At 39.9% G+C, this 15,972-nt stretch overlaps 1 protein-coding gene across 1 annotated transcript in view; it reads left to right on the top strand.

Annotated features, from left to right (window-relative positions):
- The window catches only part of Strbp (spermatid perinuclear RNA binding protein), an 81,213-nt gene that overhangs the window by 60,138 nt on the left and 5,103 nt on the right, over positions 1–15,972 (top strand). The window contains exon 15 of the mRNA XM_008824450.2: positions 9,907–10,030. Coding sequence (XP_008822672.1) covers positions 9,907–10,030 — 124 coding nt within the window. The remainder of the gene's footprint in view (positions 1–9,906; positions 10,031–15,972) is intronic.

The raw sequence follows: 15,972 nt of genomic DNA, 5'->3' as shown, positions 1-15,972 counted from the left end.
GGTGGTGCAGGCCCAGGGAAGCAGAGCGAGGTGAGGGCGGGGCCAGGACCAGAAGCAGTGCTCCTGGAGCCCAAGAGAGGGACTGAGTTAGTCTGGGTGAGAAGGATCAGGAAGCAGTATTGGTTCCCCAGGTGTCTGGGGCCCCAAGACTAGGAATGGCGCAGGGCCCAAACCAGGAGTATAGAACGGCTGTGGGGATGGAAGGGTGAATGTAGCTTAGGGAGTCCCGGCGTGGAGAGCTGCGGTATAGACTTAGCCCAAGAGGCCTGAGGATGGTAGTGCAGGTTACACTTTTTGGTCTTTTTGAGACAGGGTCTCCCTGTAGCCCCAGCTGGCCTGGATTTGGTATGTAGAGCAGGCTGGCCTTGAACTCACAGAGATCTTCCTGCCCCTGCCTCCTGAGTGCTTGGATTAAAGGCGTGATTGTTGTAGTCTCTTCTACTTTCATGCCCTACACAGACACAGGTAACAGCACAACACATACACTCACACACAAGTTTAAGTCTAGATTCTGCATAAGAGGTAAAACATATGTTTGTCTTTCTGAATGGCCTATTTCGCTTAAGATAAATGATCTCCACTTCCATTTATTTTCCTGAAAATATCTTTATCCAGTTATCTGTTGTTGATGAACTTCTAGGCTGATTCCATATCTTGACTATTTATGAGTAGTGCAGCAATAAGTATGGATGTACAAGTATCTTTATGGTATACAGACTTAGGCTCCTTTGCGTGTATACCCTGGAGTGGTCTGGCTCTGTCATATGGTGGTTCTATTTTTAGGTTTTTGAGGAACCTCCATACTGATTTTCATAATGGCTATATATATTCCCATTAAGGATTCTTCTTGATCTACATACATCCTTGTGGGAATTTGTTGTTAGGTTTTTTGTTTGTTTATTTGTTTGTTTTTTTGTTTTTGTGGAAGTGGGGTTGGGTGAGGTGGGGGTGAGTGGAACAGTACTAGAGGTTAAATATAAGGACCTTGGCCATGCTAGGCAAGCACTGCACCACTCAGCTGTACCCCAGTCCTGTTTCTTGATAGTAGCCATTCTGACTGGGGTGAGGAGGACTCTGTGTAGTTGTATTTGCTTTTCTCTTATGGCTCTGGGTGTTGGACATAATTTCAGGCATTTACTAGCTATATGTATTTCTCCCTTTGAGAACTGTCTGATGAATTCATTAGTTACTTATTTCACGACTTTTGTTGGGGGGCGTGTTAATTTTTGGAGTTCTTTATAGATTTTAGATAATTCCTAGTCCTATGTATAGTTGGCCAAGATTTTCTCTCATTTTATAGACGGTCTTAACACTTTGATGATTGCTTTCTTTTCTGTGTAGAAACTTAAATTTCATGTAATCAGGTTTGTCTGTTCTTGAGTTTATTTCCTGTGCCATTATCGTTATTTTCAGAAAGCTCTTGTCTATGCCTGAATCTTCAGATGTCCCCTAACAGTTTCAGAGTTTCTAACCTTACTTTAAGGTCTTTAATACACTATAAATCCCCCCCCCACTCTCCCCCCCCCCCCCCCCCCCCCCCAGTTCCCTGACTGAAAGACTGGGGTTTAGTTTGATTCTTTGTTGAGGAGGCTGTCTTTTGCCAATGTATATTTTTGGTACTGTTGTCAAAGAATACATGACACACTATAGCTGTGTGGGCTTTCTGGGTTCTCTGATTTATTCCATTGGCCTGTATTTCTGTTCTGTGCCAGTACTGTGCCATTACTGTTACTATTAGCTTTGTAGTATAATTTGAGATAAAGTATTGTGATGCCTCCAGTCTTCAAGTTCATGGTTAGGTTTATTCTTAGATATTTTATTTTAATTAGAATCTATTATGAACAGGATTTTTTTCCCTGATTTTTTTATATCTTAGCAAGTTTCTTATTTTTATTTAGAAAAGTTGTTAATTTTTATGTTTGGTTTCATTTTTTGGTCTTTTTGAAATAGGGTCTCCCTGCAGCCCCAGCTGGTCTGAAACTCACTAGGTAGACCAGACTGTCCTCAATCTCATAGAGATCTGCCTGCTTCTGCCTCTCCAGTGCTGGGATTAAAGGCATGTGCCACCACACCTGGCCTATATGTTGATTTTTATATCCTGCCATTTTGCTGAAAGTGTTTATTAGATCTTAAAGTTTCCTGATGGAGTCTTTAGGGTCTTTAAGTATATGATCTTAATTATGGGGATAGTTTGACTTTTTCCTTTCCTATTTTTATCCTTCATTTTTTTTCTTTCAGTTGCTCTAGGTTAGACTTTGAGTACCATATTGAGTAACAGTAGAAAGAACTATTTACTCTTATCTTCCTGATTTTAGAAAAAACGTTTCTAGTTTTCCCCATTTAGTATGATGTTGGGTAAGTTTGTCACGTGTAAACATTATGTTGAGGTTTGTTCTATTTCTGGTTTCCTTAGGCCTTAAAGTTTTAAAAAACATTTCGTTATTGTGGTGGTGAGGCACACATGCTATGGTATGTGAACGATAAAGGATGACTTGCTGGAGTTGGTTCTCTCCTTTTTGGGGCTATGACTCAGTTAATCAAGCTTAGCAGTTGCCCTTACCTGCTGAGCCATCTCGCCTTTTTCAGGGCTTTTATCATGAATGGATGCTAACTTTGTTACTAAGGGAGAAATGTGTAAAATTGGGAGTATTTAAATGGGAGGGGCAGAGGAACAAGGAACTATGGGGAACTCTAGAAAGGTGGGATCATAGCAGACAGGAATTATCAAGGGAGAAATGGGGAAAATGGGGATACTTTAAATGGAGAGGATGTGGCAGGAGGGTTAGACAGGGAGACAGGAGAGAGATAAATAATGCCTAGCTAGTATGAAAAACTAGAGGGAGTCATATTAGTCCAAAAACTTACTGAAAAATTACACATGCAGTATCTCTACATGAGTCCATGTGTATAGCTGAAGGCTACATAACAAGGAACAGTGCCAGACAGGAGAAACCTTCCTTTGAGTTTTTGGCCAGTGTAGTCCAGGAGACTCCCAGAATTACACAGGCTATTGCCATAACCCTTGATCGCCTCCCAGGACTTGATTGTAAGACCCTATTGCTGAAGACAGGCCATACTTAGGACATAGGATCTGGAGCAACAGAGCTGTGATTGACCTAGAAGCTACCTCCCGTGAAGGCTAACTCTCATGGCTTTGGAGAGCACTATGCAAGCTGCCAAGGGAAAACATCAATCGATGATCCAACCCAACTTCAAGGCCTAATAACCATGTCAGTGATTGGCACAGCAAAAACATTGTTGCAGCAGTGGCACTTTTATCTTGGGGGTAGTCAACAGCTACCTAATTGGACTTAAAGCCCATTTAATGGGAGGAAACTCATGTGTGGTACTGTAAGCCTAGCCAAATACATAGCTGGAGAGGTCATAGAGCTTAGAAAACCCAAAGGCTGTCACATCCCTAAACAAATATAATTTCTTACTTTGTGCAAAATATGGATCCTTAAATTTACAGACAAACGTCCCAGTCACCACCCATCAAAGAAGCTTCTTTTTCAATAAACAGATTATTACAAGAGTTCCACAACTGGTCATCAGAGATTGTCTGTGAATTGCCCAAGTATAAGTGCACATCTAAGGCTCACAGAACCTAGAACAAGGGATAAAGAGAATACTAATGCATCTTTCAATTTTCATTAATGAAACTCCCTCTTGCAACAGAAGGCCAGGAACACAAAAGGTCACAAATGGCCAAAATGTAGAGAATAAGAGTCTACAGAGTGTGGGTCCTTGGACAGGACTCCTATAGTAAAATCCACCTACCCAAGGCTCAGGGATCAATGCGGAAGAGGGGTTGGAAAGATTGTAAGAGCCAGGGAGGAGTTACATGATCATATGGAAATAGAGCCCTACAGGCTCCTGGAACCCTTCTTATATGAACCTACAGCATTGGTCTCAGCATGCACAAGAGTCATGCAAACTCAATGGACAGCAGGCCCCAATCTTAGACGAAGAATTATTGGAAGCTGATTACTGCTGGGTGAAGAAGAGCTGATCTTCTCAAAGGGAGGTACTGCAGATATGCTGACTAGACCTCAGTGTATGAATTTGCACTGAGGACGTCTGGGGACAGTTGATACGATAGGCCTTAACGCAAATGGCAGAATGTATGAATTCCAGTGGGGGGCCTATGGGCAGGTGCTAGTGGGGAAGGGGGTATAAAGTTGATTAAGATGTTGTGTATGAAATACACAAAAATTAAATAAAAATTAAATAAAAGCCTTGTCTACATTGATTGAGATAATCATGTAATTTCTGTCCTTGAATCTGTTTATGTGCCAGTTTTGCTTTTATGAAGTTGTTTATTCATGATTTGACACCTTTTTTGGTGCAGATAGGTTATGAATAATATGCAGCAAGACCAGTGGTTTTCTTTTCAGTGGTGTCCATGCATATATATGTACACATAGTGAGGTATGGAGATGATTTAAGTTGTGAACATTTTGTGCTGTGAGCATTTCTCCGGTTCAAACAGCTTCCAAACTGCCTGGGGCTTACTTGTTTCTTAAATCTGCAACTGTTCTCCCACTTTCTTCCTTTCACACCCTTTTGCTTTTTTGTGGGGGCGGTGTCCTCTTTGGAACACTGTTGCTCTGTTGACTACTGCACTTTGAATGTCACTGGCACTGGAGGCCTAGGATCTTTTCAAGGTATTTGGAAAAGATAGCCTTCAATTACATGCATTAACATGAGATTCTTCTATCCCTTCATTTTGCATCACAAAATATTTTTTAGACATTATATCTAAATTATATACATAATTATGAGGGAAAAGATACGCGCACACACGCATTCATGTAGTACTAGAGATTGAACCAGGGGCCTTAAGCATGCTGGGCAAAAGCTCTACCATTTACTGTATCTTTAGCCCCCACAAAAAGAAGTACATTAAGCCGGGTGTGGTGGCTCACACCTTTAATCGTAGCATTCGGGAGGCAGAGGCAGGTGGATCTCTGTGAGTTCAAGGCCAGCCTGGTCTACATAGTGAGTTCCAGGACAGCTGGGGCTATAGGGAGACCCTGTCTTAGACTGGGCTGGAGAGGTGGCTCAGTGGTTAAGCACACTTCCTGTTTTTGCATCCACATGGTAGCTCTGTGTCTATAACGCCAGTTTCCAGAGTCCAACACCCTCTTCTGGCCTCCACAGGCATTGCATGCTTGTGGTGCAAAGACAAAACATCCATACACAGAAGATAAAAAATCTTGAAAAAGTGCCTAGACTAATAGAAAGAACTAGTAAAAGGACTATTTAAGCTTTAAATGAACATATAGACTCTTTTACATATGGTATGTCTATTGTAGTAGGGTAGAACAGTATCACATTTTACAGAAGAGGAAATTAAGACGCAGGTAGTTATACAGCTAACTGGTGAAGACTTCCCTTTCAGGGGCATTACTGAGGGGAAGGAAAAGTACAAGGGGAGAGGGGATATGGCACAGGGGAATTTGGAAGAGTATTGGGGGAGGCCATCAACAAAATGGACAAAAATATGACAATAAAGCCCATTACTTTCTTTGCTAGTTAAAAGTAATTTTTAAAGTGTGAAAGAAAGAGAGGTCCTTCCCCTCCTTTTAAATGATGAAACAGGAAAAGCTTCTTCAGTTTCACTGTGCTACAAAATGAAGACCAATCTAAGAAATGTGCTTCTAGTGACAGTATAAAGGAACAAAGGCCAAAGGTGAGGCCCTCTGCATAGCAGAATCACAGGTGTCAAGGAAGTTACTGCTACTGCTTTGTTTCTGAGTGGCTGGGACTGTGGCACCAAGGAATTACCTCCATTTGTGCTGAGAGAATTGCTGCCCAGGAGCCAATTTCCATTTGCTTCGTATGATGTGTATCAGTCCTGTGATCCTGAAACTTAAGATAAACTGAGAGAGAACAGCTAAGAAAATCAGGGAAATGATTGCATTCCTTGAAGGAAGGAAGCACTCAACTGTCAAATCTCTCTTCTATTTCTTTGTCTTTTTCTTTTGTTTTGTGTTGCTTTGGGTGGGTTGGTTGGCTGGCTGACTGGCTGGTTGTTTGGGTTCTTTGAGACAAGTTCTCTCTGTGTAACACAGGCTGGTCTTTAACTTAGGATCCTTTTGCCTCAGCCTCCTAAGAAGTGGGACTGTAGGCATGTACCACCTTGCTCCCCTCCTTTCATTTCTATTGAATGCTAGAATTAATTTATTTCCTCCACAGCTATTTCTGACCAAAGGACCAATGTGAGGATTGTGGAGGGAAGAATGACAGTGAGAAAACGGTTTTCTTGGTTGTTCTGAGGATTGTACTAAATGGATATCCAAGCTGATAAACAGGAAAAACACCCGTTTTAATGAATACAACAAGCTCAGTGGCACCCAAAGAAAGGAAGGAAAGGAACATAACAGCACCAACTATTTCCATTTAGATCAGTGATTTTTATACAGTTACTAAAAGGGTCTATTCTCAAGATATACCAAGATGACAATGTAGCTACTTAGGTCCTTCATTGCTTCAATTATGCATTTGGATAATTGAGATTATAAACACAGCATCTGATTTTCTTGAGAGTACTTGTCCCCACATATGCTGCAGTCAAGACATTTAAGGCCATCTAATTTTGAAGGCTCACCTTTGGAATGTGTAGTTTAATCCTTAAGAGGATGGTGACAAGTTTGATCTGATTAAAGGCTGTTGCTATATACTTAAAATTTCTACTTCTAATTCTACACTTATAGAGGTTACTCCTTGCCACAGGTATGGCTAAGGGATAAAACCACCAGGATACTTTTTCTATGATGCTTGGTTTTAACAATATCCTAGTTACGTGAGATTGCTGGGATATGGCTAGTGACCTTCCCCAGGAGGTGGGGAATCCTCCTCCAGTACACAATCTAACACAGTGGATAGAGCCATCACAAGTCCACAATGTCTAGTCAATCTGCATTGTATAGGATATGTTCCAGTTTTGGTTTTGTTTAGTTCTTTTTGAGAGAGGGTCTCTCTATAGCACCAGCTGGCCTGGATTTTACAGCTCCGCCTCCTGAGTGCTGGTATTAAAAATGTGTGCTACCTTGCCCAGCTTGTGCCTATTTTTTAAAGAATGATTTTATGGGCTGAGCCATGTAGACTTATTCACAGTGACAGCTATATCACACATCTGTTGAAGAGTTTTACCCATTATTTGGGTAAACTCATAATTATTTAGTTTTTTGTTTTGTTTTGTTTTGTTTTAATTCATAAGGGAGCCATCCTATGTAGTTGAACTTGTTACACAGTCTTTGCAGTTGGCCCCCAGGAACCATTTTGTACTCAGCAACATTTGCATGTTACTGTATTAGATTATACACATTGCTTTTTTAAGCCTCGATTGTAAATAAGTGGTCTCGTGCTTCGAAAAGAAGAGTAAGTAATTCCTATCAGGTAGTAGAAAATGTGTTCTCAGTTTAAAATTCAGTGTAAAAATCTCTTAAACAGTGAGATTGGCTGCTTGAGTTTTCCAGGGTAGTCTGCCAGTGTCTGAGAGAAGAAGCTCTCTGCGTAAGCAGCAGTGACCCTAATGATAGACTTCAGAAACTCCGTGTCCAGTCAGTCCATAAATAGGTTAGAGTAAGCTTTGTTTGGGTTAGGAAGAAACAAAATAAAAATATCAATGATTTCATTCATGGTTGTTTAAGATGCGGCTTATCTCGTGAATTGATATTTGAGGTTCTTTAGAAGGGTACCATCTAGTGAGGCACCCAAGTAACCAGGGGTTCAGAGGCATCATCTGCTGGTGGTGCCTTTTTTACTCATGTATGGTGACTCCAAAGCATAGCTAATACTTTCAGATAGTGTTTCTAGGAAGAACATCAGCTGAAGGTGAAGGGCTTCTTAGGTTGCATTGACACTGGCATTCTAGTTAGAGGGGATATATTTCATCATGGCTCTGAAGGCACGTGGCAGGAGTGGGAGGCAGACTAGTCACATTGCATCTACAGTCAGGAAGCAGAGAGACCTTTTAAATTGCTCTGTTCTGACCAAAGGTGAGTGTTTTGTTGCATGTTATAGCCATCTGGACATTGTTTTATATTCAGTTAACTTTCTTATATGACTTACGGTAAACACAGCTTAAATTTTAAGATTCAAAATATAAGCAGAGAAAACCAACAAAGTTGGTAAAATTGAAATTAAAGTCTTAAGTTATAGTGGTACACATGTAGAAAAGATTTTCTAAATTCTTTTAGTAAATGTAGGATCTAATAAGTTCTAGATTAAATAGAAAGGTCATTTGTCACCTTATTTGTTTTGTCTTTCTCATAGGTGGCATCCTATACTTTGTCAATGGATTTTAGTGTTTAAAAAGCCTAGGTTCAAAGTACTTATTTATTAGATAATGAAGTCTGTTTCTGGTAACTGAGTTAAATATGTATAGAATCACTCTGCTGTCAAGTATGATTACTTCGAGCAAACTTTCCTTTTGTTAAATATCCACATAAAGTCATTTTCAGAAATTTTCCATACTAGATGCCACAAAATTCATGTATTCAGTGTGTCAGCCAAGAGGTAATTTGTTTCAGATCTGTGGTTTGGTCTATTTCAGCAAAAAGAGAAATAGCTGTTGTGTATATTATCTGCTGGGCCTTGGAGGTGTCTTATGACTAGCCAGGGCAGAGGTATGGTTTTCCATGTGAGAAGAGTACACATGCCTCCAACTCTTTCAGCTTCTAAGCCTCTGTTGAGTTTACCAGATGTTGTGCCTTGCAGATCTTGCCTGTAGCAAGGAACCTTAGTAGCTGTTTTTGTTTTTTTTTTCTTTTCCCCTAGCTTGAGTTTTTATTGCATTTTATACTAAAAACCAAGTATGTAATATTTTAAACTAGGTACTGCTTGATTTTCTTAAATATTTAGTGTGGGAAAGGAGGCTGTTTTAGCAATCTCGTGCTTTTTTCTTTCATAGTTCTATTTTATCTAGTGTTCATGTTTGTTCTACCCATTGCTGCTTCTAAAGTTAAGGGAACAAAGGAGATATCCTCATTTTATAGTTAGTGGGGAGACTGACTGCCTGAGAGACATGAAGTGACTTCATCAATGTCCCATGGTGTTTGAAGCAAGTAGAGGGTGATCAGTATATACAAATACATGCACACAGGTATATAGGGCAGAAGAAACAGCCTCAAAGAAATCTCATGACTTTCCTGAGGTCATGAATGAGTAATTTTTTAAAAACTATTATTTTTATTTTTATTTTATGTGTATGAGTGTATTGCCTGCATGTACATGAGTGCACCAGTGTTGTGCAATGCTGCAGAGGTAAAAGGGCTTTGGATTCCCCTGGAACTGGCGTTAAGGATGGTTCATAGCCACCATGTGGGTGCTGGGAATCGAACCCAGGTCTTCTGCAAGAGCAGTCAGTGCTCTTAACTGCTGAGCCATCTCTCCAGCCCCAGTCTGTTGGTTTTTTTTTTGTGTGTGTGTCTGTGTGTGTGTCTGTGTGTCTGTGTCTGTGTGTGTGTGTGTTTGTGTGTGTGTTTAAACCCCACTCAGATTCACAGCTAATTCTAGGTAGTTTGTTGCTAGGGTATTTTCTACCTCTGGGTGGAAAATTCAGTGACTTTTGAACCTAGGGTTCAAGTATCTATAATTACTTTTAGTGAGGCCTAAAATGAATTTGGGTATAATTTAATCACTTAATTTTGTGGGTTGAATGTTAACTGTTTCCTGGGTAACCCTCTGGTGAAAAAAAAGTTACTTGCATACAATCATGTGCCCAGCATATTCTTTAGAGCAGATATGTAAGGTAGGATTCATTTTTATTTTGCAGATGTATTGTCTCACCTGAAGCCCCATAGTTTCTTAGTAATTAAGCGTCAAGTAGATGAAAGGCTGATAGTTCTCTCTCCCAATAATGAAAATGCACTACTTTTTTTCTTTTTTTTAAAACAGACAAAGGGTGTTGTGAATACAGCTGTGTCTGCAGCGGTCCAGGCAGTCCGGGGCAGAGGAAGAGGAACTCTGACAAGGGGAGCTTTTGTGGGGGCTACAGCAGCTCCTGGCTACATAGCTCCAGGTTAGTACACTGGATAGAGGTCAACTGCCTCTTCTGACTTCAGGCTTGCAGAATAGCATTTTCCTATTTTCCAAAGTTCTTCGTGGTCTCTGGAAACACATCACATGTGTAAAAGGAGTGTACATACTTCAAAAGAAATCTCCTGAGTAACTAGAATCTTCCTGGAAGGAGATGACAGGTAAGCAGGGCTGACCTTGGTTGAGAGAACACATTTTGACAGTGAGGAATCTAAAAGCTTTTCCACAAATTACGGTGTTTGGACATTAGAGCAGTTTGCATTCTGTGGGGATGCCAAAGTCATGTTGGGTTTAGCAGGAGAATTTCTTTAGGGGGATTCTTAATAGAGGTAAAACTTGGTTATATTAGCATTTTTTAAACACAATATCAAAGAAAAGAATACAACACAAAAAGCAGAAAAAGGGCCAGCTGGGCGTGGTGGTGCATGCCTTTAATCCCAGCACTTGGGAGGCAGAGGCAGGTGGATCTTTGTGAGTTCGAGGCCAGCCTGGTCTACATAGTAAGTTCCAGGACAGCTGGGGCTACAAGGAGACCCTGTCTCAAAAAAAAAAAAAAAAAAAAAAAAGCAGAAAAAGGAGGGTGGGGATAGGGAGAGGAACCTAATCTAGAGTGAATTATATATCGGATATTTTCATATAATTTACTTAATTGTTTTTAATCCTTAGTGTTTCCTTAGGTAGGAGTTAATTTCCAGGTAAGGCAACCAGTCCTGGGTGAAACAAGCTGCAGAATAAGAATTTTAATGTAGGTGTTAGCACTCCCAAAGTCACTATTGTCCTTTTCCATTTTACCATATGGCTTTACAGAGAACCAGAAAGTGCCCTCTGTCTGCCTTCTGTTTAAGTCAATATGTTTTAGCCCTGAATGTCCAGCTGTCTTGTTAAAGTGATAGTCTTTGCAATGTTGAAGCAATGAAATTTTGTACTTGACAGTATGCTTTTTTGTATTTGTTGGTCAGGATAAAATTTGTATAAATATTAGGTCTTGGGGACTGGAGAGATAATGGCTCAGTGGTTTAGAGCACTGGCTAGAGGACCCAGGTTTGATTCCCAACATTTCACATGGCTGCTAACAACTATCTGTAACTCTAGTTCTAGGGGATCTGACACCCTCTTCAGCGCTCCATGGGCATTGCACTGCATGGGTGCACTTACATACATGTAGGCAATGCACTCATACACATAAAAAAAGTAAATATTTTTTTTAAAAGATTAGGTCTTACCTAGTTGCTATTTTTTTTTTTTTAAGGTAACATCCCTTAGAATTCTTTTTCTCGGGTCTGGAGAGATGGCTCAGCAGTTAGAGCACTGACTGCTCTTGCAGAGGATCCGGGTTTGATGCCCAGCACCCACATGGCTACGAACTGTCCTTAACTCCAGTTCCAGGGGAATCAGAAGCCCTCTTCTGACTTCCGTGGCATTACTTGCCATGGGTGCACTCACATACATAGATGCAGGCAATACACTCATACACATAAAATAAAAATAATAAATAAAATATTAAAAAAAGATTTTTCTCTGTATTGTTGACATTTGCAAAATTTTATGAATGATGTAGCTTTGGAATTATAAGTTTACCCCAGGTGCATCCCTAAAAAAGATGTGTCTTATAAAGTTTCCTTGCTTTGGCACACAGCAGGTAGAGATTTTACTCTTTTGCAGCTATGGCATGAAAACTTAAGGTGAGGCATGTTAGTAAGTAGTAACAATTATAAACTGAGATGAGTTTGATGGAGAAAATGGATATTGTGTCATGAGAATATAACAGAGCACGCTGATCTAGTGTAGTGAGTCACTGAAGGCTTCCCTGAAGATCTGTTGGAGAGTGAGTAGATATTAACTCAGATGAGGTTTGATGAGAGAGCAAATGTACAGAGACCAAGTGGTGCTAGTGGTGGGGACCTTACTCATTTGAACACAAAATATTTGGTGAATAGGGAACATGAAGTGCTGGGACAAATGTGATAATGTGAGTTAAAGTTGATGAGTCACCCAGTCCTGGTGGCTATGGCTTGGATTTTAGTATTAGAATCTTAAGTACAGTAATAATCATCAAGGGTTCTAAGGAAAGAAGTGACAAGATCAGATTTATTTATAAAAATTACTTTTTCTATAATGTGCAGAGTAGATTGCAAGGACAAGCATGGGTATAATGGCACAAGCTTTGAAGGCTTGTTATTGCAGGTGTGTTATCCATAGTTGACAGTGGAAGCTGGAAGATGTGGGGAAGTAGACAAGTGGCAAGTGGACTGATGAAAAGAAGCAGAGTTGATAGATGGAGTGTATAGATTGAAAAAAGAATGAACTTTCAAGGGTTTTGCCAAGGTTTTTAACCTACAGAAACTAGTGGGATAGTTTCCCATTTCATGAGGTGAAGAACACTAAAAATTGAGTGCTCAGGAGAAGGAAAAGACTGTAGTTTTTATATTGCTTGATATAGTTTGTGTCCAAAATTAAGATGCTTTCTTGTGCATATCACTTTCTTTACTGAAAATTGGTATTTTTAGCCTTATTTATGGCATGATGGAAAGAGAAATGTTTAAAAGACAATAATGGGCAAATTATTGAGATGAGGCTGGTCTTTGCTTTTTGGTTGGTTTTTTTAAAGGGTGGGTGTATGCAGACTTTATTATGTTAAGGTATGCTCCCCTCATCCCTATCCTCTCCATGACTTTTATCTTGAAGGGATGTTAGATTTTTCTGTCAAAGGCTTTTCTGGAGTCTGTTGAAATGATTCTTTACTTTCTGTCTTTGAACTCTTTTATGTCATGATTCATATTTATTAATTTACCTATGTTTCTTACCCCTGCAAAGCTGGAATGAAGCCGATTTGGTCATAATGAATGATATTTTAAATGTGATGCTGAATTTGGTTTGTATTTTATAGAGAATTTTTCTAGCTATGTTCATTAGGGAAATTGGTCTGTAATATTTATTTTTTCCTATTTCTTACTGAATTTTTTTGCATTTCATACAATATTTTGTAATCATATTTAAGCCCCCTCCCCTATCTGCCCCCTGCCACACCCCCACCCCCACCCCCCGAATTTCATGCATTCTGTCATGTTTAAGACCTATGGAGTCAAGTTTGTGTCCTTAGAGGTCTGTCAGTGCAAGTTCACCCACTGGAGCTGTTCAGCCTATCTAGTGTCACTCCCTTAAAGACCAACTCTTCCTCACCCAGCAGTGATCAGTTGCTCATAGTTCTTCACCTAAGATTGGGGCCTTTTACCCATTTCCTCACTTCTGTGCTGGGGTTTTGTTTGGTTTGAGTTTACATGGGTATTGTACATGCTATTACCATTGCTGTAAGTTCACATGAGCAAGGTTAGCTGCCTGGAAAGCTCTGTTTCCTTGTGGTCATCTACCAACCCCTAGCTCTTACAGTCTTTCTGTCCCCTCTTCTGTTCCTAAGCTCTGGTGGTTGAGGTTTAATATAGGAGTTCTGTCCAGGGACATATACACTGCAGTCTCTTATTCTCTGTGTTTTGGCTGATTGTTGCTTTCTGTGTTAATCACCATCTGTTGCATGAGGAAGCTTCACTGGTGAGAGTTGAGAGATGCATTAATATTCTTTCCGCCCCCTGTTCTGCTATGCCCCTGAGCCTTAGGTGTACAGGTCTCACTGTAGATGTGTCACTGGCAGGGCATCTCATAGACTCTTATTCTCTGCATTTGACCATTTGTGAAACTGTAATAGTCTCCATCAGGCTCGTCTGGAGGTCTCAGGTAGGGCAAGCAGGAGGGGGCCTAGGCCCAAGGCTGGGATAGGGACAGTGTCAGGGAGGGTCTAACTATAGCTAAACAGAATAGGTGTGAACCCTGAATCAGGGAGAATGGAGCTGGTCCAGAGCAGGGGGAATCAAGACCTAGTGGATGAGATCTGGCTTATGAGACTAGTCTAGAGATCTCAGGCAGGATGAGCAGGAGAAGAGCCAGGCCCAAGCAGAGTTAGGGACATGGTGGCTTGGGTTTAACTAGCTAAGTGGACAGTGTGATCCTTTGGAACTCAATCTGGTCTTATCTGCCATTGCCAGTTTTGTTTTTTATATACAAGAAAAGATTACCTGTATGTTAATCTAGCTCACAAATAAGTTTATGTCATTTGTGGAGTATATTCTCTGCAGCAGGATTGTCATAGGTATTTTAATTTTTTAAAATTAATTTTCCTGCCCACTGTGTTTGTTATTACACATAACACTGAGACTTGGAGAGTCTAAATAACATGTATAACTCAGATACCTTGCTGGTTAAAAGTAAAATCAGGGTTAGAATCCCAGTGGTCTGATCAATGACCAATTTACTAGTTGTGATTTCATGTCTATTTTTAAATTAAAAGTTTGAAAAGATTTATTTTTATGGGTATGAGTGTTTGTGTGCATGTATATACATGTACTACATACATACCTGGTCAGACCTCTGGGAACTGGAGTTACAGATGGTTGTGAGCCACCATGTGCATGCTGGGAAACAAACTCCAGTGCTCTACAAGAGTAGCAAGTGCTCTTAACCACAGAAACCATTTCTCTAGTCCCCCAGTTTCATCTTTCTTTAAGCAAGTTGTTTTTAGTTAATTTTTAAAAATTTTATGTATATGAGCTTGTTTTAAAGGTTTTTAAAAAAATGTTACATGTATGAGTGTTTTACCTGCATGTATGTATGTATACTTGTGTATGTAGTACCCTTGGAGACCAGGAAGAGCATTGAATTCTCAGGAACCGGAGTTAAGGACAGTTGTTAGCTGCCATGTGGGTACTGGGAACTCAACCTAGGTCCTCTGCAAGAGCTACCAATGCCCTTAATCCACTGAGCAATCTGTCTAGCCTCTTCTTTTAAGGAAAGTGTAGTAAGAGTTTTGACACTGTAGCCTAAGGAAGTAGCTCCCATTTCCTGGAACACATTTATGAATTATGAAAATACAGTCTTTTTAAAACATTAATTTTCTTTTGGCCTCCGCTACTGTCTTCTGTTTCTAGTGCTTGTCTCAGCTGCATTGTATCCCCTAAAATCTATAATTCAGTGAGTACTGTGACCTAGTAGTACCACCCCCAGTTTAGTATAATTTAGGTGTAGACTACAAAGTGGAAAAACTACCATCCCTCTGGTATACACTTAAGTGCTTCTATCTCAAACAGGTGTTGAAAATTGGGGCAGAATTGACTAAGGCCTATTGTGTGCTGCAATGACTTCTCAGGCTCAGACTTGGCAAGAGCAGACATAAATAAGCATAATCCAATATGGGGAAGCTGTAGCATAGAGTGGGCAAAGGAAGGAACAGCAGGTTTGGGGAGGCAATACTTGATCCTGGTGTCAAATATAAGCCATTCTAAACTGTAAAAATGGTTCAGAACAAGTTGTGGTATGATATTAAAAAGATAGATTCAGTAGAGATTTATATAGGACTCATGTAGGTGTTGTGCTTTTGTTCGTTATTTTGAGATGGGGCCTTGATACGTGGTTTAGGATGGTCTGGAACCTCATTATTGTATATAATATAACCTGATGCATGGCCTACGCTGGCCTCAGGCTTGGATTACAGGTGTGCATTACTATGACTAGCCTTTGTTCTAGCTTAATTTTTTAATGTATTTTTGTTTTATGTATATACTTTTTCCTGAATGCGTAGAGTTATAGATGGTTGTTAAGCCACCTTGTGGATTATGGGAACCAAACCCAGGTCTTCTGTAAGAGCAGCCAGTATACTCTTTTTTTAAAAAATTTATTTATTTTAAAAAATTATTTATTTAATAACCACATAATTAGAAGAAGCATTTCATTACAACAGCATTGACATATTCAATAACAATTTCCAGAGCTAAGATGCATCTCTTTCAAAATTGTCTGTAAAATTTTAGGTTTACAGCTGAATTATTAGTTACACAATATTGTACTCAGTATAAACCCTACAAGACATAAAATTAAATG

The sequence above is a fragment of the Nannospalax galili genome, unplaced genomic scaffold (assembly GCF_000622305.1).
Source record: "Nannospalax galili isolate Female #2095 unplaced genomic scaffold, S.galili_v1.0 scaffold290, whole genome shotgun sequence".
In the NCBI taxonomy this organism is placed as follows: Eukaryota; Metazoa; Chordata; class Mammalia; order Rodentia; family Spalacidae; genus Nannospalax; species Nannospalax galili.
Note: the sequence above shows the minus strand (reverse complement) of the source record. Positions and strands in the feature narration are given on the sequence as shown.